This window comes from Madurella fahalii (genome assembly GCF_045866475.1).
Source record: "Madurella fahalii IFM 68171 DNA, scaffold_1, whole genome shotgun sequence".
In the NCBI taxonomy this organism is placed as follows: Eukaryota; Fungi; Ascomycota; class Sordariomycetes; order Sordariales; genus Madurella; species Madurella fahalii.
This window is the reverse complement of record NW_027263971.1, coordinates 997,466-1,019,931: the sequence shown is the minus strand read 5'-3', so window position 1 is coordinate 1,019,931 and position 22,466 is coordinate 997,466. Positions and strand designations below refer to the sequence as shown.

The 22,466-nt window shown below is 57.4% G+C and overlaps 7 protein-coding genes across 7 annotated transcripts; 1 reads left to right on the top strand and 6 right to left on the bottom strand.

Moving 5' to 3' along the window:
- Positions 1-44: 44 nt before the first annotated feature.
- On the bottom strand, positions 45-2,293 carry MFIFM68171_00303 (Homeobox domain-containing protein; the record flags this gene model as incomplete). The annotated part of the gene is made up of 4 exons (XM_071055725.1): positions 45-1,158; positions 1,211-1,827; positions 1,894-2,005; positions 2,085-2,293. The coding sequence occupies 4 exons, from the start codon at positions 2,291-2,293 to the stop codon at positions 45-47; spliced, it is 2,052 nt and encodes a 683-aa protein (XP_070911826.1).
- Positions 2,294-3,401: 1,108 nt separating this feature from the next.
- MFIFM68171_00302 (DNA topoisomerase 3-alpha) lies at positions 3,402-4,625 on the bottom strand (the record flags this gene model as incomplete). Its single annotated transcript, XM_071055724.1, has 2 exons — positions 3,402-4,477; positions 4,550-4,625. The coding sequence occupies 2 exons, from the start codon at positions 4,623-4,625 to the stop codon at positions 3,402-3,404; spliced, it is 1,152 nt and encodes a 383-aa protein (XP_070911825.1).
- A 953-nt stretch (positions 4,626-5,578) lies between these two features.
- On the bottom strand, positions 5,579-7,933 carry MFIFM68171_00301 (ELMO/CED-12 family-domain-containing protein; the record flags this gene model as incomplete). Its single annotated transcript, XM_071055723.1, has 1 exon — positions 5,579-7,933. One exon carries the CDS (start codon positions 7,931-7,933, stop codon positions 5,579-5,581), a length of 2,355 nt encoding a protein of 784 aa, XP_070911824.1.
- Positions 7,934-8,450: 517 nt separating this feature from the next.
- Positions 8,451-9,998, bottom strand: MFIFM68171_00300 (Delta 24-sterol reductase; the record flags this gene model as incomplete). Its single annotated transcript, XM_071055722.1, has 1 exon — positions 8,451-9,998. The coding sequence occupies one exon, from the start codon at positions 9,996-9,998 to the stop codon at positions 8,451-8,453; it is 1,548 nt and encodes a 515-aa protein (XP_070911823.1).
- Positions 9,999-10,739: 741 nt separating this feature from the next.
- Positions 10,740-15,383, bottom strand: TCB2 (Tricalbin-2; the record flags this gene model as incomplete). The annotated part of the gene is made up of 4 exons (XM_071055721.1): positions 10,740-12,038; positions 12,100-14,756; positions 14,817-15,126; positions 15,192-15,383. 4 exons carry the CDS (start codon positions 15,381-15,383, stop codon positions 10,740-10,742), a joined length of 4,458 nt encoding a protein of 1,485 aa, XP_070911822.1.
- Positions 15,384-17,554: 2,171 nt separating this feature from the next.
- Positions 17,555-18,181, top strand: MFIFM68171_00298 (Splicing factor U2AF 23 kDa subunit; the record flags this gene model as incomplete). The annotated part of the gene is made up of 1 exon (XM_071055720.1): positions 17,555-18,181. One exon carries the CDS (start codon positions 17,555-17,557, stop codon positions 18,179-18,181), a length of 627 nt encoding a protein of 208 aa, XP_070911821.1.
- A 518-nt stretch (positions 18,182-18,699) lies between these two features.
- Positions 18,700-22,194, bottom strand: MFIFM68171_00297 (Trans-sulfuration enzyme protein; the record flags this gene model as incomplete). Its single annotated transcript, XM_071055719.1, has 2 exons — positions 18,700-18,776; positions 18,849-22,194. 2 exons carry the CDS (start codon positions 22,192-22,194, stop codon positions 18,700-18,702), a joined length of 3,423 nt encoding a protein of 1,140 aa, XP_070911820.1.
- Positions 22,195-22,466: the final 272 nt, after the last annotated feature.

Below are 22,466 nucleotides of genomic sequence, written 5' to 3'. Positions count from 1 at the left end.
CCGACGTCAATGGTAACGGCGCAAGGGGGTTGGGAAATTGACTATTACCGCCAATTGCCCTGGCTGAGCGAGAGCAACCCCGCCACGGCATCCACATCACCCTTCTTGCTCGGACTGACCTCGCCGCGCATGAAGCGCTCCACCTCGTCATCGAGCGCCGGCCGAGAGGCTGGGCTGTTGTTTTCCGAGTCTTCATAGATCTCGAGCGGCGACTCGGCACGCTTGCCCCGTCGGGACTGGAAACCGCGTGCGGGCGCCGTGTTGGCACGACCGGAAAGGAAGGCCGGACTGCGGGCCTCTTGTAGCGCGTGCCCTACTGTCCGGCGGGGGTGTTTCTTGTCTAACCTCGACGGGCCGGACGGAAGTGGCCGCCGGCCTGAGGCGCCGCTGTTGGTGGGGGTTGCACGGTGCAGCGAAGCAGCCCTTGGATTTCCGTCCTCGTCTGGGCTCCAGTTTTCTTTGTCCGAGTCGTTACCCGACAAGGACACCAGCGTGCTGGCTTTGCGCTTGTCAGGAGGTGCGCCGTGATCCCTCTGATTATGGTGCTTCTGGCTGAGGCCCAGGGTGCTCTCCATTCTCGCTACGCTGCTCGTTGCCCGTCCTAGCTTGGGCTTCTTAGTCATACCTACGCGAGGTGGCGCCCTGGTCATGGAGGCATTGCGTTTTGCACTACTGCTCTGCTGCAGGGGGCTGCCGCCCGACAAGCTCGTTGACCTCAGTAAGCTGATAGCTGCGACGGCCGAGCCGCTGCTCTCATGCTTGGCTTGCACTGTTAGGGCATCCTCGCGGTTCTCTGCGTTGCAGCAGAATTCCCATGCGTGAACATCCCGCGACCGGCCACGCGTGAGGCGGGGAGGCAGCGGCGCATTGCTCGTAGACAGAGGGTTGGTAAGCATTGAGATGGGGGGCAAAGTGATGGAGGGTGATGCACTGTGCCGGCGCTGCAAGATCGGTCGGCGTATGGAACCCAGAGACTGCAAGGCGCCCGGGGTTGGAGGTGCAGCGATAGGGCGCGGCGGTGAGGGTATTGAGGGAACGACCTCAGCCTTGCCGTCCAACGACGTGGACAGGCGAAACCGCGAGGTTTGAGAGCCGGGGGGCGGCAAGATCGAAGTAGAGACGATAGAGGAAGGGCAAGAGGACGAGAAGGGACCGAATCTATGAACTATCTTAGCCGAGAAAGAAATTCGCTCTACTAGAAGACACATACCTGGGGGAGTCGTCGCGCGCAGGGTGTGATGGTGTGGAAAGCGAACTCGCGATGTTCCACCGATTGGACAGATAGCCGACCGAGCCGGAAAAGGACCACGAAAGTAGGTGGCGGGCCTCCCCGCCTGTTCCGTCGTTCGGCGCCGGTGTGGCAGATTCCCGGCCGTCAACTCTTTCCCTCTCCTCCCACGCATTGGATTCGTGTGGTACCAGTGGTACCTGCGGCACCTCTTGCACCTCTTGCACCTCTTGCACCTCTTGCACCTCTTGCACCTCTTGCACCTCTTGCACCTCTTGCACCTCTTGCACCTCTTGCACCTCTTGCACCTCTTGCACCTCTTGCACCTCTTGCACCTCTTGCACCTCTTGTACTCTCTCGGGCTCGTCGCTAGAAGAAGCGGCAGGGTCCGAATGAAGAGGCGAGGCGGCGCGGTGCTCGGGTAGCGGCATGTTTTGGCCTGGTGAGAGATTGCTGATTTCGGAGCTGAACGAGCTGTTGTAGAGCACCGGGTCAGACGAGAGGATCTGCATGCCGCCGTATCTCAGAGCTGCAATCTCCTGGGGCGATAGGGGACGCGATTTTCGCCGATCATTTTGGCGCCTGTTCTGGAACCAGATCTGGGCATGATGTCAGTGCCAATTCGTCCCTCTTTCGCAGACGCGTCTCGCCGGCCCTTGACTGACCTGCACCTCTTTCTCATTGAGAGAGACGCGTTTAACGATTTCGAGACGCGCCGCCTTGTCGGGTTTTGGGTTCGCATTGTAGGCCGCTTCGAGGATCGCCTTGTCTTTCGCTCTGTAGGAGGGCGATGGGGGGTCAGTGAAGGAAGCCAATTGAGGGTAATTAGGTTACGCGAGGCGCGCGGGGCACTCACGCGGTCCGTTTCCTCTTGCCCTTTGGGTGGCGCTCCCCGTCTGCAGCCGGCGTTGGGAGGCCTGAGCCGAATCCTGGCGACTGCTGCGAGGCTCCGGGGGGTGCACTGCTGCTCCGAGGGGAGCTCGGCTGCTCGTCGCAGGCGGTGCTGGGTGATGGGACAGGAGGGGTGGACGGCGATGGCGAGGGAGACTGTTCTTGGGGCTCCATGGTCGGCGGATTGATTGAGGCGGGTCCGCGTCAACAGCGCATGCCTCTTCCACGGCGTCGTTGACAGCTTCCAGCAGTGCTGTAGCGGATGAGAGGACCCAAAGGAAAACGACTGGATGTGGCGAGCGAATTGACTGCCTGCTACGCCATGTGCATCCGTGAGAGGAGGGAACGGGGCGCGACGCGAGGCAGGGAACGGCCGTGGAGAGCGTCGAGAGGGGAATCGGTTATGTAGGGAACCGCGATGGTGCCGCCCACAATCATCTCGAGACCCACGTCGTGTGCCGGTTCCACAGCTGCCCGCGTCTAGCTCTGACCAATCATGCACGCCGGAAGCGCGATCGGCCGTCCGAATCAGGAAACCAAGTCAACACAGAGGCCAGAGGGAACCTGAGAGACCAGAGAGCGACCAGGGCGACCAGGGCTCAGCCGGGGCGCAACCAGCAAACACAATGCCAAGCCGGCCCAAAATTCAAAAAAGCTTCTGCTCCACGCGCACCTCGCACGCTTTACAAGCTTTTGCACGCCGCGCGATCGCCCTCGACGCGACTTGCTCTGCCAAATCAGTCCCGAGTTTAAATGGCGGTTAGATTGTGTCTGTGCGTTGCTCTTGCTTCCATCTATCCCTCTCTCTCTCTCATCCTCACCGGCCATTCTTGGCCGTCTCGTCTCGTTACGACAGCCCACGACTTGGGCCTTTCTCCGTTTCGCTGTCCGCCTCACCGCATTAGCTTCAGCAACTCTTTCTGCTCTCAATCGCCGGGGGCAGTGTCGTCGTCACCATGATCCGGAACTCAAATCGACATTCGTAAGCTCTTAGTTGGAAAGGTACTACCTTGACGCGCAGCTACGTCGGGCCCATGCCGCTGCCCGTCAATCCGAAACATTCTCCCCCGGCTCCGAGACTCTACCAAACCTACAGGTGTCCCCGCCCAAGGTTACCGAGGAAAAACGGCATCCAGGGTGAAAAAGAAGAAGAAAAGAAAAAGAACAGAGAACAGAGGACAGAGGACCGCAAAGAAAGGGTATTCGAACAAGTAAACGCCTTGCCGTTCCTTCCACGCCATGAAATCACTCCCATGGCCCCCCTCCGATACAGTGCACGCTATCAGCCATCGGCGGCATCTTGAAATGGGGTTTGGTGGCCGCCGGTCGACTTGCTCGTCTGGAGACTGATGACCAGGGCCTCGAGCTCGGCCATCTTCATACTCTGCATCCTCAGCTCCTGCTTGAGCCCTTGTATTTTCTCCCTGTCCATTCTCCTTCTCTCCCGCACTAGTCTCAAATCTTCCCTAATCACTCTCACTTCCTCGGCGAGAAGGTGCCAGTCACGCTCCTGATCGTCTTGGGAATTGTCGACTGCTGACTCCTCCCATACCCCAAGAGCATTCCGGGTCCGGGTCGGCGTCCTCGGCGAAGGGATTGACATGCCGGGAGCAACCTTGCGCTTCTTGGACCGCGACTCTGAGGCAATGAGCAGCGTGTTGCGCGATGGCTGAGGTGTCGGCAGCCCGTCGGCGCCTATACGCGCGGCCCGGGTTGGGGTGACAGGGGCCTCGGCCCGCTGAGCTTGGGCGGGACGCTGGGTGCGGCCTGGCACCTCCATAACCTCGTCCTGTTCGGAATCGTCTAGCACTACCGTCACGCCGCTAAGGTTGCCAAAGCTCGCCCCTGCTCCTACATTCCCTGGTGCCGGCCGGTTTCTGTTGGGGGTAGGGGTCGCTGGAGCCGGGTTCTGAAAAAAGGCCGACTGCAGCCGTCCCATTCCAAACCCGCTAGCACCCTGCTCCGTAACGTCGCTATCTTCCTCGGAATCCCATCCGCCGCCCAAGCCGCCGCCCCGGGTTCCTGCTCCTGCCATGCGTGGGATGCCACGGAAGATGCGCTGTCTCGGCACCGGCGTCATGCCCACGTCGGGGGAGAGCAGAGGCTCGCTCTCCACGGTCGACGCAAGCCTGGAGTACAGCGGGTAGGTGCTGCTGTGAGCCTCCGTACTGGCCGCATTACTCTTCTGCGCCTCCTTCTCGCGCGCCTTCTTCTCCAGCGCCTCGGCTACGTGCTCCCACATCCAGAATGTGCATTGCCGTCCATGCGGCTTCGCGCACTTGCGGAACCATTTGCCCTTGTTCTCGTTGTCTTTCTGCACCTGGAGAAGAACACTTTTGCAAGGTGGGTCGCAGTCGCCTGGGACGCATTCCGAGGAATTGTGTCAGGAGCGCGAGAGAATAGATGCTTAGCGGAAGGCCGAATACGTACAATACCACTCGCCATTTTGGAATCTGCCCTGAGTGCGTTCCTGACGCACCTGCGGGACACTTGGGATTTCGAGCATTGCGATTCTTTTGATCGACTCTTAAGCTTGGGAGGGTCAAGGCGAAGGTGGGATGATCGTGGCTTTTAGATTTTCAACGAAATGAGTATAATACTAAGCAGTGTGAATCCGGGCGAATTTGAAGTAAAGTACTAAGGGAGCAAGGTAGAGAAGATGTGTGCGGGGAAGAGCTGAACTGACGAGGCTGGCGAAGACATGAACGCCATGGTTTTCGTCAGGCTCACTCCGCCGACAGGAAGTACGCCCAACCCTGGGGCTGGAAACGGGAACCCCCGCGATTGGCCGCACAACTGCGGTGCATCATCACCTTGGCACCTCGCTCCTTCAACCATTTGATTCGAGGTCGCTCAAGAGGACAAAACCCATTAGGTATCTGGCAGTCTGTCATTTCTCCACGTCCCATTCCAGAGCCACAGCAATGATACTGAAATTGCGCCGTGCAAGAACCCTTCACGGTTGGCCTTGAAGGTCGAGATCGGATGGTTGGTCATGGAATCTCAGCCACCCTCCTCAGACTGCGGGAGAGGCGTGGGGGTGGCTTGTTTACTCGAGGCGCACTTCCACGAGCAAGGCACCCAGCCGTTGGGAAGAAGACATCGGGAACCGTTACACAATCCAACAATCTACGTACAAGATGTCGAGCGCACAATGACGAGACAAACTTGCTTCGATGTATCACATAATTCCATAATTTTTCCAAAATCCATCAGAAGTCTGAGAAGTTTACAAAGATAAGAGTAAGTGATCAATACAGGAAAGAAACAAAAGCGAACTGTGCATGAAGGGGTGGGAGGATGAGAATTGGATATGGGGTATAGGGGTATATGCCACCAACACAAGAGAACAGCTGAAGCAGCTCGCCAAAGGTACTGAGAAAAACAACCTCGCACCGCTTTAAAACGAATTACAAAAGAAATGGGAAGAAAAGAGAAAAAAAAATTAAGCGCCGGGCCTTAGATCTCATAAAAATAATCCTCATCCAACCCCTCCCGGCTGGGCACCACTCCCGCGCCATGCGCCGGCCCAGCATACATCTGTTCCAACCTGACATTCAACAGCCTGATCTTGAGCCCATACTCGCTGACCAGCGTAACAAGCTTGTTGGTCTCGGCCGTGATAGGCGCCTGGTTGAGCAGCATGAGCAGGCCGTCGAGCCACTCGGACGCCAGGCTGTGGTTGAGCGGGAAGAGCGTCAGGACGGGCTGCTCTTTCGGGTCCCCTCCTCCCCCTCCTTCCCCTCCCGCCACTGGCGTTGTTGATGCCTCGGTGGGAGTGGCGCTGTCGGGTTTGCCGGTGGTGGCCATGTCGTCGGCGAAGCTGTATATCGTGATTTTCGTGGTCGGCTTGTTGGGTATTGCCGCGCCGTTGTGACGTAATGTGGTCGTGCTCGAGGTCGCGTTGCTGTCGGCTTCCGTCTCTGCTGGCGCTCCCGCCTCGCTGGGCGCTGATACGTTGGACACTACCGAGCTGATGGTACCGAGGTCAACTTTTTCTATCAGAGCGTCCAGCCCCGGGTCGTAAGGAAGTCTGTCTGGGAAATCGGCGTAGTGAAGGTACCGTCGGTTGTGCGATAACTTGGCGAATCGCCACGGTTGGTACAGCCGCCGCTTCTGGTAGTTGCCTTGCGTGTTGCTATTGTTGGTGCGCGGCATCGGCTTGGAGAACCAACTGCCTTGCAGCAGGCAGCGGATACGCTGCTCCTTGACAAACTGGAGCGCCTCGTGCTTGAGTTCCTCGCGCACTTGGAATAGATGGGGACCCCACTGGTCTTCAAACGACAGCTCCAGCAGTTCCAGCTGCAATTCCCTCAACCGCGGGGCGTCATACTCTTGCAGGTCATCCTCGACCTCAAGAACGTCCTTGGTCCTGCCGGCCTGGCCAACTACCTGCTCGACAAGAACGCGCACCAGTTCAGCAACCTTGTCGAAGTCGTCCCGCTGCGCGCCAGTCGCCTTCCACATGCGAAAGAACGCATGCAGACCGGCGGTGTGTAGCCGTGACCACTGGAGGAGCAGAGGCCGGAACAACTTGTCGTGAGCCTTGACGTCGCTCAAAGCCAGGTAGCCCCTGATATCCTCCAGGTCCGATTTGTCCACCTCGAAGTGGTCGTAGAGAATCATAGTGACAGCCAGACTCGCCCTTGCCACGGGACAACGTTCGCTCAGTGGTCTGGTCGACTGCTCCAGCAGCAGCTTCTGGAACCCATCCTCATTCTTCCTCACGTAGTCGGTCAAGTCCATCATGCCCAGGAACCCAGCCGTCTCGAATTCCATTGCGGGCGATTCGGTCTCGAACCCTAACCGCCGCCACTTCTCGGGGTTATGCCTCCTGCTCCCCTTCTTCGCGCCGTCCCCATCCTCCCCAGCGGCAGCGGCTACAGCAGCCGCCACTCCGGGCACACCATTAATATGCCTCCTGTCAGGAGCACTAGCGAGATGCAGACCCTTCAGGGCCCTCCTATGCTCGGGCCTCTCCAAATCGACCCTCACCTCCCTCCACTTCCTCAGGAGCACCTTTGTCAACGATTGGAACTCCAACAGCGGGTGCGCCAGGTCCTGCAGCGCCGAGCTCTGCAGCAGATTGTACACGGCACGTATCAACCCCAAGTCCTGCAGCCGCTTGATGAACTTGCTCCATTCCTCGCCGTTGCCGGACCCCTTGCCGGGCAGCGTCCCGCTGGCGGAAGCGGCCCCGCTGCCGCCGTCGCTGGACACGGCATCCCGAATCAGCGCGTTGATCAGCATCAGCGCGTTGGCGCACAGCGCGTGGTCGGCGCTCTGCAGCTGTTGTATGACCAGCTCGAAGAACTGCGGGTAGACAGCCACGGCGGGCTTGAGGGCACGGAAGCCAAAGGTTCCCGGGGTACGGATGGTCGCACCGGCGCCGCGCGTCGGGGTATGGGGGTTGCTCGGCGGGGCGGAAGAAGGAGGCAGGGTCGACGACTGCGAGTGGGACACGAGCGCGACTAGAATCGACATGGCGCCCCGGAGGATGTTGACGAGCGGGTTGGTCACGATCAACTCGACAATCCGTTCAACCAAGTCTCCGGCCTGGGGACCCTCGAAGATGTCCCAGCCCATGTCGACCTCAAGGAGGCGGGTGAGGCTCTGGAGCGAGTATGCCAGTGTGTTGCCGCCCGTCGTCATGATCAGTCGACGGAGGATGCCGAGGCCGCCCGATGAGATGAAAACATCCGCGAAGGCCGGGTCATTGATTGACGACTGCAGCTTGAAGACGGCCATTTTGCGGGCGGCGTCCTCGTCCGAAGCGAGGCGCGCGAGGAGCGCGGGAATGTCGGCTTGGTCCATGGTGGCTGCCGCAGCGTTTTGTCGCCGTCGACGATCGATGGTTGGGTCGAAGGGGGTGTTGCTCTTGCCCTGGGTTCGGTGGAGAGGCGCTCAGCCCGTCACGGGCCGTCTGCACCGTTTCTTTACGTCTGTGGAATAGATCACGCGTCGAATTCGGTGTTGCACGAGGAGTCGGGATTACCTGACGCACTCGACGCCGAAATTCGTCCTTCGCTTCGTCCGCCACAAACGCCTTGCGGGGAAAGTGATTGCAGGTACAGCGCTATGCTCCACCACACTTAGGCGTGCTGCCAATCAATTGTCCAATCACAGCAGCTAAGGCCTCCTGTATCCCCGGCATACATTCAGTGATCACAGCCGGCAGACGGCACGGCAACTTCTGGGCTATTTTTCGGGAGGGAAAAAAAGGGGAAAAGAAAACGGATTTTTTTTTTTTTTTTTTTTTTTTTTGGGCTTTGCCTCACTGAACCGACAGAAACTAGTATACATACCTAATGTTCCAAATCTAGATAATTTCCTATCGATTTTTCAAAGCTAAATCTTCCTCCCTCCTCCTTCTCTTTTGTAACAAATAATCCCCTCCCAACACTGCCTTATACACCCCATACAACCCCCTCAGCGGCCAAATCATCCAAACCATGGCCATCAACCACGCCCCCCACGACGCCCTCACCGCCGCCTCCTCAGCGTCCACATCCACTTTCACCTTGTCATAGACGCTAGGTAGATACCCCGCCCCATATTTCTCCCTCAGCCGATCGTACGAACCCCGATCATAGTGCGCCCAGAACTCGTCCTCGGTGTAGTACGCGTGCGCATACAGCCACTTCTTGCCCCCCAGCTCGTGCACCTTGCCCTCCAGCTCCTTATTCTGCCTGACGCACTCCCTCCTGTTGAAGGACACGGGGCCCCACACGCCAAAGTTGAGCATCGTCTCGGGCGTGGCGTCCGGGTCCGCAAACTCGGAGTGCAGCCCGTGCCCGGCGCCGGGCGTCTCCCGTCTCAGCCGCAGCGGGCAGAGCCACAGCGGATACACCCGCAGATGGCCGTCCAGCCAGCGCGTGAACTCCGCCGCCCTGGGATACGGCACCCCCACGTCCTGGACCACGTAGAAGTCCGAGAGCCCGCTCTGGTGCAGGGCGCGGTACATGACGCGCGTGTGCATGAGGGGGTTGAGGAGGAAGCGCGTGATGCGGTTAAAGGGCGTCACAAAGTAGCGGAATGCGTAGCGCGCCGTCCAGAAGCCGCCGCGGTCGTAGCGGAAAAGATAGTCGACTAGCGGGATGTGATCCGTGACTGTTCCGGGCTTTTTTTGGAGACGTTTCTCGATGCGTTGGGCGTGGACGTAGAACCAGGGGTCATGGGCGCGCAGGAAGCCTTGTGGGGTGACGCCCGAGGGGAGGTCGTCGACCAGGCGCCCGGTGCAGACGAGGGTTGAGTCCAGGGCGAAGGTGATGCCGTCCACGTAGTCATTCGCCGTTTCGCTAGAGGTTTCGGCCTGCAGCACCGCGGTGGCCTCGGAGAAGTCTTTGATATGCCGGTATGTTAGCTCGACGTATTTCTTCGCATCCCGGAGCTGAAGTTCCAGAAGAGTGACTACGCCTAGGGTACCGAACGCCGAGGCAGCCCCCCAGAAAAGGTCTGATTTCTCCGTTTTGGACGCCCTCGCAATCTCGCCGGTGGGTAACACAATCTCGATCCAGTTGACGGTGGCATCGAAGGGGCCATAGCGGAATGAGCTGCTCTCGCCAGACGTTCCCGAGAAGCCGCCGCCCACCGTGATGCCGGGAAACTCCATCACGACCAAGGGGACCAGGCCATGGTTCAGGCTGGCTTCAACCAGTGCATCCATAGGCACGTTGGGCTCTACCAAGGCCGTCTTCCTCTGCGTGTCCACTTCGAGCACGCGATTGAGGCTGCTGGTGTCGACCGTGTTGTCTTGCCGACGCTGAGACCGGCGGGTGCTGTTAGTGGACCCATGGTAGACTCTGAATGGTGTTTTTGTCTCGTAGAATTGTCTCGTCTGTGATGCGACGGCTGCGACGGCTCTCTCATGGTCCTCCATGACCTTTCCAGTCATTAAGTTTGGGAAGGGCGGTGAGATGGCGCCCTATTCATCCGTCAAGTAGCGTATCAGTGGATGCCAGTAAAGGGGCGGTTCAAGAAAGGAAAACTCAAAAAACCATTGCTGCTGGTGTTCAGAACGTAGCTCAGCTGGATTCAGCGGGCCATGCCGGTGAAGGATTTGGGTGGAACGCGTCTTCACCCGGCATCCCTGGTTAGTCGTTAGAAGCGTCAGCAGCGGTAGTGCCAAACCACATCATCTGCAGCCAACAGGACAACAAACAGCTAGTATTTGGGAAATCTCATCATAGTCATCGATTAAACCAACAACATCAGGCAGAAATATATGCACTCAAACCGCCGCCACCAAAACAAGTACCCCCGTCACTGCGGATAACCAAAACTAAACTATCTCAAGCCAATCTGCCCTCTAATCATGGTATTTTGTAGTGACCCTCCCCCCCCCCCGGTTGCTTGGGAAAATAAAAAAAAAAAAAAAAAGTCATACTAGAGGTAAGTCCTCGCTAGTGGTAGATAGGTATCATAGCTGGACAGAGCAGCAAATATCATAGGGTAAAGATCGATAACAAGTCTAGTCACCGCCGACCAAGTTCTCTTTTCTTCTTCATCCCCGCCCTTCCGCCCACCCTCACAATCCCCATGAAAATAATCCCCCGGCTTACGTGGAAATGGCATCGTCAACATCAAGCCCAATCGCAAAGATGCGAGGTCAGCCGAGATATCAAGACGGTGTTCCATCCCGACTGGGGAGCTTGAGGTCTCGTTTGCCCAAAAAGCTCCGCCTTGTTGACTTAGGACTATCTGAGGCGAGGCGATCCTCCGCCGCAACAAAGGAGCTCTTGATGACTACCGTGCCGTTGCCAACAGGGAGCTGCTTCTCCTGACCGGTGTTCGAGTCGTCTACAAAGTACAGTGTCTCGCCGAGAAGATCGTCGCTGCCAAAGGTATGGTGCTCCTTGGCTTCCAACTTGAACTGCGCGTCAGGTGTGCACTGGATCCTGAACGTCTCGTCAAACTTCACCGGCCCGCTCGACTGCTTGCGATGCTTGGTCTTGCCGACCTGTTTCGATTTACCGTCTTTCACCTGGGTGATTGTGACGTAAACATCCGCAGACGAAGGGAAACCGGATGCCGAGACGATGGTGAACGATGCAGTGCCTGAGGACGCTCCGGGGAGGATAGCGCTATGAATTGATGAGGCCCCCACGCTCCGAGTCCGGGTGTGATGGAGCGAGAGTCCTCCATTGGCCGGACCGGCGGTCCTGTTGCTCGGCGGAGAGTCATCGAGGCCCATTGGTCGCGTTAAACCCGTCCCTGGCGTCGGCTCGGGCCCATTGGTGGTGATAACTGGGACGTCGATCGAGCTAGATGAGTCACTGTCGTCATCCTTCTTGCTGCGGAATCCACGCCTGAGGAACGAGGCGCCCTTGCCAACGCCTTGGCCCACTTTGAGCGGCGCACCGGCAACGCCAGTCATGATCTTGTTTGGCACAGAGAACGTCCCCGCAAAGGTCGACGTCCCTTGTCTTGTCCTGGTAACATAGTCCGGCGTGAAGAGCAGGCGGAGGCGGAGTACGCCGGACTTGCCATTGAGGGCATACTTGAATTCCTGGCCTCTGAAGGGCTCGAGCTGTTCCAGGTTTATGTCGGTACCGCCAAGGAAATCAGGTTTATCCGCAAAATCCCAGTCCCACAGCGAGGCGCTGAACTTGGCACCGGTCCTGGAAGGGACCGGGATATTGAAAGACTCATTCCACGTGGGATTCAGCGTCTTCTTCTGCACCTTGGTCTTGAACACTTCCTGGCCGTTGAACTCAAACTTGGCGTACGGGTCACTCTTGCCGTTCGAGTCGGCGGACGGGAGGTCCTGGGCATCTAGGACGTCGACTCGCAGGTTGCCCATGTTGTTGATGCTCTCGCTCGGGTCGAGTTTCATCTTGACCGGTACATACTTAAGGCTGACCTTGATCGAGTACACGTCGCCATCCTCGTCCTTCATCTTGAGCGTCGTTGGGTTGTTCTGCTGTCGAGTTAGCTTACATCTGAGAAGGGGAGTCAAGTTACACATGATGTCCACGTACCAGGCATTGCTTGAGGGTATCGAGCGTGTTACCCGTCAGACGGGCCAGGACGTCGTGCTTGCTGCCTTCTTGTTTATCCGTCCTCTCCGACACCTTGATGGTCAACTTTGAGAATTCTAGCTCGCGGATGAAGCAGTCACCAATCTCGTCAAACTTGTGCGTCCGTGACTTTGCTGTCGAAGAAACGTACGACGGGAACGCCATATCGTCGACGAAAACCTCGATGCGAGTCTGGCTCTTAGGCAGATCGGCCTCCATGAGCTTGAAGATGACCAGGCCGGATTCATATCCGAGGAGCTCTTGGGGAGTAAGATAGACCTTGGGCGGTTCCCTCTCATCCCGTGACCTACGAGATACGGCAGAATTAGGCGTGGTTGGGGTGAGTGGTGTGCTAGGCTCCTTCTCAAAGCTGGCCGAGAACTTGCCGGCATCCGAGGAACGCGGCACATCCAGGGACTGCCTGGCCGAGGAAGCATTATCCTTATCACTGCCGGCCTCTTTTGCTTTCTCGATCTCCCCTTTTTCCTTTTCCTCCTCGTCCTCGGGGTCGGCGACATTCAGAGTCGGGTAAAAGGCCACAGTATAAGTGAGCACGCCCTTGGCGGTACCTTTGCCGTGAAGCCTAAGGCCATCCTCCCGCAGTTCCTTCTTATCGTGGACTAGCCACTCGCCGTTGTCGTCCTGGACCGTGTAATCGCCGGAGGATATCTCGGTGAGACCAAGGCTGCGGTCCTTGCCCATGTTCTCCGCATCCATAACCTCCAGTTGAAGGCGTTCCCTCGGGGAGTGAACCGGAACGTAGAGAACCTCGTCCCAGTCGGGGTTGAGGTTGTTCTTGAAGGTGACAGTGCGGGCCCTCTCAATGCCCGACAGGACGACACGCACATACGGATCGGATTTGCCCAAGGCCTCCAAATTGCGTAGTTGTCTGGCGTACTTGAGGTGAAGACGCATTACTCCGATAGGAGTCACATATCCCCCGGTGCCAGCAGCAATGCCTGAGATGGCCACTGGCCTCCATTGAGCCATCATCTTCACACGACCAGTTTTGGCGCCGGCAAGGTTGTACCATTCCTGTCCCTTGGCCATCAACTCAAGCATGTCTTCAAGCTTGATCTGGTAGGTGCCCATAACCTGATCCCCGGCGATGTCGCGGTCATCCTTGATAGCTACTCCAAGCTTGGCGCTCTTTCTATCCGTGATCAAAATCTCCTTGGAACCATTGTCCCAGATGGGATTGTTGGTCCGCTTGAGCGTCTTGGTCTTATGGACCTCCTTGCCGTTCAGAAGAAGCATCGCATAGGGGTTGAGGAGGCCGACCATGCTCTTGCTGCCGTCAAGCTCCTTGGCTTGCTCAACGGTAAACCGCAGGATACCTTGGTTGGATTCGGGAGGGGGTTCCACGGTGCCATCTTCGAGCTTCTGCGGCTCCAAGACGGGGAAGAAGCGGATATCAGTAAGCAGCACACCTCTCGCCTTGCCATCGTGATTGAGCTCCAGTCTCTCGTTTTCATGCTCGTAAACCTCCTCGACATTCTCCAAGGCGAAAGACGCGGAACCGAGTTTCTTATCCTTTCGGATATCGTTGTAGTCGTAAATGTCAACGTCGAGGGAGTCGTTGAAGGAGGTGATGATGATGTAGTGAGTTTCGTTCCAGCGTGGGTTGGCATTCTCCTTGATCACCTTGGTCTGCGCGAGGGGCTGGCGCCTGTTCAGGGACACGACGGCGTACGGGTCGGGCGTGCCTGAGAACTTGTCGCTGTTCTTCAGGCCTTGCGCGCCATGCAGCGTGATGGCGACAACTCCGATGGCCTGGTCGACGGGGGTGCCAGCTAGCATCTTGGCAACCTCGATCGGGAAGACGTTTGGAGCGTACATCATGGGGCCAAGGGTACCATGGATCTGTTCCATGATGAAGCTTTCAAGACCGGGAACGAAGTTGATGTCGAATCCAAACGTTTCGCCTCCGAGCGGTTTGCAGACATAGTCGATCGTGGGCCTCTCGAGGAAGGACATCTCAATCTTCTCGACGTGCGGGAAGGGGATCTGCAACTTGATCTTGAGGCGCATCAGGCCGGTGAAGGCCATGTCCTCTACGATCACGTCCAGACCCTTGCTCACCATGGCCTTGCCGACCCGGATCTCCAGGACTACCTTGGGGTTGATTTTGTTCTTAAGCTGGCGAGCCGTCATATCGGCTGTGTCGTTTGGTGTGAAGCTAAACATCCAGTCCATGATGACAATGTCGTCTTCGGCCTTGGGGTAGGTCTTGACGTGCTCCATCCTCGGTGGCTTGGAACCGAGGGTAAACGTCTTCAGCTTCAAACTATCCAAGAAAGACGGCGTGGAGGAACTCAGGACTTGGTCGACAGAATTGACGACGGTTTGGGCGAGAACAGGTTGATAGATGGGCCAAAACTTGACCAGGAAGGAGTTGATCCACTCGACAGACTCATTGTCGGTCTCTAGCTTCTTCAAAGCCATTTCGCGCGTAATATCATCCCGGAAATTTCGGCGCACACGGCGAAGCGAAGTCCGGTAGTAGGTCGAGCAGATGGCCATAATGATGAAGACCCAAGCCAGACCGCCGCCGAGAACGGCTACCAACCACGATGCAAGGCAGGCGAAGGCAATAACAGCGGCGTTGTGGTACCAGTCTGCGCAGCGAACAATGTCAGTATCCAGCCATGGCCCTCCACAAGTGACAATAAGCTTACCGCCAAAAAACTGCTCGGGCAGCTGCGACTCGACAAATGTTGTATGGTCCAGCATGCTTTCTCCCTCATGCGCCGACTCGGTAGGCCATCCGAATCTAGGGGCCCAACCAGTTCTGGTAAAATCGTCGGCGCCGTCGCCATCGGCGTCGGCCTCGCCATTCTCGAGGGGCTTTCCGTCCTCACCCTTGCGAACCTCGAGTGCGCCGGCTTTGGAGGGCGTCGGAAGGTCGACATCGGCCTTCGCACCATCGTCGATATCGGTCACGATAGCCACTCCTTTCGGTCGACGGTGGAAGCCCTCGGGTATTGCCTAAGTACGATCAGCGCCTGTAATGTGGAGACAAAAAAAAATGGCAAGGAGACACGGTGACGTACGGCTCTGGTCTGAGCCCTCTTCTCTTCCGGGCTGGCATTAGGGTCGAATGTGAATGCGGTTACGCCGGCTTGTCTGCTGTCCTCGACAATCTTCCGCTCTGCATCTTCGGCGGTGACATTGCTCTCCGGGTCACGCGATGCCTCGAGCGCACCTTGCTGCTTGAGCTCGTTGGCGGCCCGATCGGTAGCCATTGTGCCCAACGCCTAGTGTTGCGTCTACGGCTTTGCTTCCGTCCCTCAATTGGCTCAATTGCAGCGAGATCAACAGGTGGTAAGTCGTATTTCTGCTGGTAAGAGCGATAGGTCCGCAACAAGGTGGCCGCCGGACACAGGCCAGGAGCTCGGTGTGTCAGCGGCGGATGCGGCACCGAAGCTGCACCAGCTTCGTTGGGAATCCGAGTTGTGGAGCGGCGGGGAGATAAGAGGCGGGAAGGACGAGAAGAGAACGAGGACCGCTACCCAAAGAATACGGTGGCTGGAACACAGAAGTTGGATCTGCGGACCATTTGGAGGGTGAGTGATAAAAGAAAAAAAGGGGGGTGGTGGAGGTGAGTAGCAACTTGAACAGGAAGAGATGAAGAGAGTTGTTCAGGTGTGCGTGGTCTTGGCGCCGACCCAGCAAGCTGCGAGGCCGAGCTGGGATGGAGATCAGCAGAGATCGGGTGCTACGTCAGAAGGGCCTGGGCAAGCGGGGGCCGCTTGGTTCGTGTCGGCTAAGCCAAACCGGGAATTCCCAATGAGACGTCGTCAACGCCGGCCAGTAGGCCGCAGAGTAGCTGGTGCGAGGCAAATCTCGCCGACCTAGCATCTCACACCAGCTGAACTGTGCAGACGACAAGCATGCTTGATCCTGGAAAAGCTGGTGTTGCCATCACGCTAAGGTCCGAGCGATATTCCATCTTCTTGGCATACTTTGGAAGCTGAGGGACACCAGTCTCCACAATAGTGTACCCTGTATTTGGGATTGTCCGCGATGCTTGCGATGGCGCTGTGCTGCTGCTGCAGCACGAACAGCTCGTGCCTTCTGACCGAAGGTCGTCTCTGCACGACAGATTGCATCACCCTCACAGTTGGAGGACGCTCCCCAAAATTCGGGTGGGGCTATGGAAGGCTAATCCCTGCCGAAAATCTCGGCACCGGCGCCCCGGCCTTTGCCAGCTCTTTTCCAGATTGCGACACAGATTGTCGGGAACATGCGTCCTGCCCCGAAAACCCGCGGCCTGTCGACACCGACACGCCGGAGTCCGCCCCGCGAGACGAACACCGGAGCTGAAATACCCTCTGACAGTCTGCCCAACGCAATCGGTTACGCACCGCAATACCGCGAAGGGACCAAGTTCACGGGCACGCCCGCGATCCCGCCGAGCGCTCATTACATTAGCGGTCTCGTCGTAATTTATTGATCCATGTGAGCAAAGTGGGATTGTGGATCGGGATGAACTGACATTGCGCAACGCCGCAGACCCCGACCCACCGCAATTCCCATTCGTAACGGGGCGCAGATGGTAAGGGGAAGACAGTTGTGCTCTCCGGTTCGGTTCTGTGTCTCGAGGATCCTGTTGTTAGACACGGCCGTTCGGGTACCCCAGCGTACTCATAGGTTTTGATGTTTCTAGTGGCTCTGTTGGTTCTGCAGTAAGCTGATGGCAGCATGTCTCACATATGTGCGAGCTCTCTCCTCCGCCGCCGGGCTTCATTGGCTACCCCTGGGCACACCAGCCGACGTGCAGTGGACACGGCGTGCGGGGAATGATCGGCGAGGTGGCAGAAGAATAGTGTAGGTGGGATGGTTTTATTTCTTCCTAAACCGAGCTCCGGTGTGAGGCATTCGAAGCAGCAGGGCCAAACTGAATTCGTTTCCCGAGCGTTTCAATGTCCCTACAGACATAATAGAGCCAGCATTGTAAGATACGGGATGAAGGACTTGCTAGCTCTTCACCGAATGTTCCCCAGCAGCTGTTAGCGGAGGTTCAATGAAACAAATCTATAAGGTAGTGCCAAATGTGAGGGAGATTCCACCGGGAAGGTCAAGAACCCTTCTCGAAACTTCAGCCACACTTTTGTCAGCCTTGTCTCAGGCTAAATTTCGGCTCAAACATGGACCAATTAGAGATGGTCAGCCACCTGTGGCGGGAACGGCTGAGCGAACGGCGGTTTTTGTGCCCTTTGCCGTCCCCGCGACGCCAAACTTGGTAAAACAATCGCGACTGGGGATCATCTTCAAGGTCTTACTTCTATCGCAGCAACAACAACAACGACAACAACGATCTTGACAATTACGATAACGCCAATTCCTGTGACGCAGATAACTCCGCGAATATCTTGAAGCAAACACCGCAGAGAAGAGAACGAGCCAAAACAAGATGGCCAACTTTCTCGCCTCCATCTTCGGCACCGAGCAAGACAAGGTCAACTGCTCATTCTACTACAAAATTGGCGCCTGCCGCCACGGCGACCGGTGCAGCCGCAAGCACGTGAAGCCGTCGTACTCGCAGACGATCCTCATGCCCAACCTCTACCAGAACCCGGCCTTCGACCCAAAGAACCGCATGAATCCGTCGCAGCTGCAGAACCACTTCGATGCCTTCTACGAGGACATTTGGTGCGAGATGTGCAAGTACGGCGAGCTCGAAGAGCTGGTCGTGTGCGACAACAACAACGACCACCTGATCGGCAACGTCTACGCCCGCTTCAAGTACGAGGACAGCGCGCAAAAGGCCTGCGACGACCTCAACAGCCGCTGGTACGCCGCCCGCCCCATCTACTGCGAGCTGAGCCCCGTCACCGACTTCCGCGAGGCCTGCTGCCGCCTCAACAGCGGCGAGGGCTGCGTCCGCGGCGGCTTCTGCAACTTCATCCACCGCAAGAACCCCAGCCCCGAGCTCGAACGGGAGCTTGAGCTGTCGACAAAGAAGTGGCTCAAGATGCGACCACGGTCACGTAGCCCCACACGCTCCCCGAGCCCAGAGCCGACAAGGAGGCGATATTAGGTTGGGCCGAGGAACGCATGTGACCAGTGAACTGGAGGGAGGCACAACAGAAAAGGCTGTCGTCTGCGATTGGGTTCTATACAAGTACTCGGACAGATTGTTGAAACCCTCCGTTCTCTGTTTGGCATTGAGCGGGTCAATAGCCAGGGCTTCATATGGAGTTGAGGCGTTGGAGTTGGGCACGTGTTGAGTATGGTTTGTTTGTAAGTCCGTACGCTGTATCAATACGTTGGGCGGTATGGGGGAACTCTCCTTTAGACACTACAATCCATCTACGACATCCGCAAAAAATTAAGTCTTCTTTTTTTTTTTTTCCCCTTTTGAGATATAAACCACTACACACACTTCTCGCTACAATGCATGGTGACCACCGTGTTACATCCTTAACACAACACTCCAGGCTTGTCAACGTCGTCATAGATTCCAAAGGGTATCCGATTGCTATCACTGCAAAGATACCAAGCCCCCCTCCCCCCACTCCTCATGTCAAATGCTTCCTCGCTCGTCCCACCAGATCCTCATGTGATCCCCTTGATCTTGGGTAACCGCGAGCCCTTGACCGGTGCCGGGAGGCATGCAATAAGCTTATCGCGTTCTGCGTCCCCAAATTAGCCACATGTTTAATCCACAAAACATCTCCCCCACCGCCACAGTTGACTGCACTTACCCGCCTCATTGTCAAACAAAATCGAGATATCGTCGTGCTCTCCAGGCAGCTCGGGTAGGTCAAGACACAAGAAGGCAGCATCGGCTGCCTCCTGAGCTCCATCCGCCTCGGCGGCAAGGACCTTTGGCAGGGGAAACTTGGCATCCACAATCTTCAGTCCCGTCTTGCTGCCCCTGCTGAACGACTCAAACACGTCGGTTCCCTTGAGGTGGAATCCCATGCACCGGCCGTGAGAAAAATCCTCAAAAAAGGCCAGCAGCTGTGCAACCCCGTCCTGCGAAACTACCTGGATCCGCGTCGCGCCGGCTTCCCACTTCTTGTGGATGGGTACAACCATACGCCGGCGCGAGATGGCAAACGCGGATGCGATCCCGTCAAAAAGCACCTTGAACCCCGTAATAGCGGTCTCAAAAGCATGCAGCTCCTCCAGCTTGGGGAACATGAAGGTGCGGATGGTCGCCGTCTGTTTCAGGCTTTCCAATGCCTGCGTGAGACCGCCCGAGAGGTCTCGAGAGGCTTTGGCTTCGGTGACGGCAAGGGTGATGTCGGCCTGCGGCTGGCGGAAGACCATCAGGCAACTCGGGTTCTGCACGTCCAGCCGGAGCTTGAGCTCGCCAGGGGCGACATTGATCCGGTCGGTGAGGGTGCCATCCTTGAACTCGTAGACGACGCGCAGCTTGTCGGCGAGAACGCACAATGGCCGGTCACCATCATTGTCGTGGTTGATGACCCTAACTTTGTTCCATGCCAAGCTGGAGAGCACCTGCATCCCCTTGTGTGCGGTATCGCCGAACCTCTCCGAGAACCAGACTCCTTGCACGGCCGACTCGCCAAAGACGCGCTCATCACGGTCTAGGGCTGTCCCGATCAACAAACTGTGCATTCGTAGCCTTTCCTTCTCGTCGGCAAAAGACAACACCATGTTCCCCTTCAGTCTCCCATTGTCGAACTTGAGCGAGAGGGCAGGATCGTTTGCTTCGCTGCGGAGAAACCCGAACTGGATAGGCGCTTGAGGCGAATACATCTGGTTCACTCCGCTCAATGTCTTGGTCCTCGGACCCGTGACAACTGCGATTCGGAAGCCCCTGTGGTAGGTCCGGGGTCCTGTCGCTGCCCCTTCTCTCAAGACGCGCTCAAACAGGGCAATCTCGCAGTTCGGTGTCGATTCTTTGGGAAATTGTCGCGCTTGTGGATCATTGTCAAAGTATTGAAACGCCCGGAGCGTTGATCTAAAGGTGCAGTTCTCGTCCTGCCTCGGATAGAGACTAGCGTGCACCTTTGCGCTGAACTCATACATGCTACGCAGCGTGGAATAAGAGTGCTGCGTGCACTGCACAATGAGCATGAAGCCACGAGGCAATCTTACCTCGAGGTTGAATGTCTCCAAACGCCAACGGACATCCTCCCAAACCGGGCCGGTGTTTTTGTTTGCCGAGATGCGGAGCTGCACGGCGCCATTCTGGCTCGCAAGGACAAACATAATGTCTGGTTGCGTTTGAGGCCTGACGATCGACAAGAAACAGGGTAGATAGAGCCGCTGCGATTCCCTCCCTTGCTCCATCAGGAACACATCAACCTGGAAGCGGGCAAAGCAGAATGCAGTCGCTGAGTCGCCCAGCGGGAAACATTCCAATATGGTCATCCCGGACGTTGCTTGTTGACTGGCAAGCGCTGAGCCTGTCGAGCCGCATAGGAGCGCCTTTATGTCCTGAGTGAGCGGTGGGTATTCGGTCCAGATTGATCGATCGACCGTCTGAGGCAGAAACGCCTCCTCAGGCGGCAGGAAACCATTCCGCTTCATCGACACGGCCAGTTTCCGGAGACTCGAAACGAGCGTTACTCGGACGTTCTCGGCTTCGCTGTCAATCGCACTGCGTCCGCTGGCGACTATGTCAGACATGACTTCCTCCAGGAGCCAGTACCCCTTCGCCAAGTCGGCATACGCCTGTTGCTTTGCCATTTCATTTTTCCTCTCCGATTCGGGCGTATTAGGGCGGTCTCTGACGGCAACCTCCAGCGCCGTCCGGCCCCTCAGAAACCACCACAAGGCTGCCCTTGCAAGGTCATGCGGCGTCGAAGAGATCAACGGTCGAACGCTCTCGGCATGGAGACGGAAGAGTTCAAACAAATGACGCGTACGTGTAACGAACGCATTCATTGCGTCGTCGGAAGCAGCGACCACAACGTCTTGGAAACTCGAGGCGGCTTGTTGTGGCTGGGGAGATGCCACATATTCGGAGAGCTTGGTGTTCTGTCTTGACAACGCGATGGGTTGCTGGAAATTTGAGCCGGGCGAGTACAGCAATTGGGGGCTATTTTCAACCTTCTGGGCCCTTTTCAACCTTTCGGGCGAGGTCGAGTGCTGGCTCGTCGGAGTGTAAGGTTTCTGGGGTGGCGTGGCGTTCTGAGCATGTGGTGGTGGTACGGGACCTGGAGGCAGCTGCGGTTTTTGAGAGAGTCCTCTGACGGGAACCGCGGGAGGTTTGGGGGGCTGCGGTGAAGAGCCAAGCTGTGAAATTTGGATAGAATCTGGAGAGGCGGCGATGGGTGTCTCTGGCTCAGGGGGTGGCGGGGACGAGCCCCCCCGCTCGCGCTTCGATTGATCCCCAGAGGCGGCCCTTACGGCTTTTGCGAAGGCTCGCCCTTCGGCGTTTCGCATCTCGGCCTGGTGTATCTCGATAAAAGACCTCCGCCTTTCGTCGTGGCTGACGGCTGGGCTGCCTAGGTACCTGACCGTCGCGTTCCTGCCCGGTTCTGGGGAGTTGGAGTTGGCAATGTAGCCTGTCTGGGTGCGCCGAAGCGACCCTGGCTCGAACGGCGGCACCCTCGCCTGCGCTTCCAAGTGTGATCTCTGAGAGCTGTCCCCAACAGCGTCGCTTGGCCGGGCGGGAGTCGTAGGTACAGTTTGGGCTCTTGGTCTCTTGCGCTTCGATATCTCGAGGGTGGGAATGTCGCATTCGTCACCACCATTTCCAATGATTTCCGGATATGTGTCGGCAAATTTGACAATCAGGCCCTTCTTCTTGGGCCTATTCCCCGGATCGAGTGATCGGGTCCGCACGGCGAGGTCCTGCTGCTGGTGGAGGTCGGTGGTGCCGCGGACATTGTGGGCATTGGGATATCTTGTGGCATTCTTGGTGTCGAGTTTCGCAAGCACGGGCGGGCCGGCATGGGCGACCTGCAACTGGTCAGGCGCTCCGTGGAGAAATTCGTTCAAGTCGCGCGAGTCCTCTTGGGCCGTTTTCCGATCACGATCGCGGCCGAACAGCTTCCCCATAAGACGGCCTCTTCGTGAGGCGCGGGTATCGTCGTGCACGGCGATGGTCGTCGCCTCGTTTTCCATCATTTCCAAATCAGTCGCGCGGCCACTACCACTACCGGGTGGACGATGGCGTCATGGGCTTCTTCAACGCTGCGAGGGCACAAGCCCGAAATGAAACGTCGATGCTCGGACCGAAATGGAAAGGAAGCATGTGCTCTTCGTCGATATCCGCCCGGCAGCCCGACAATTGACTGCAGAGCTGCCAAAGAGGCCCCTCGTGAATTTGCTCCGGAAGTCGCATGTGACTCGGTCCAGACGGCAGAAGTGAGCAAAGTCGGGCGGGCCGAGATGAGTTG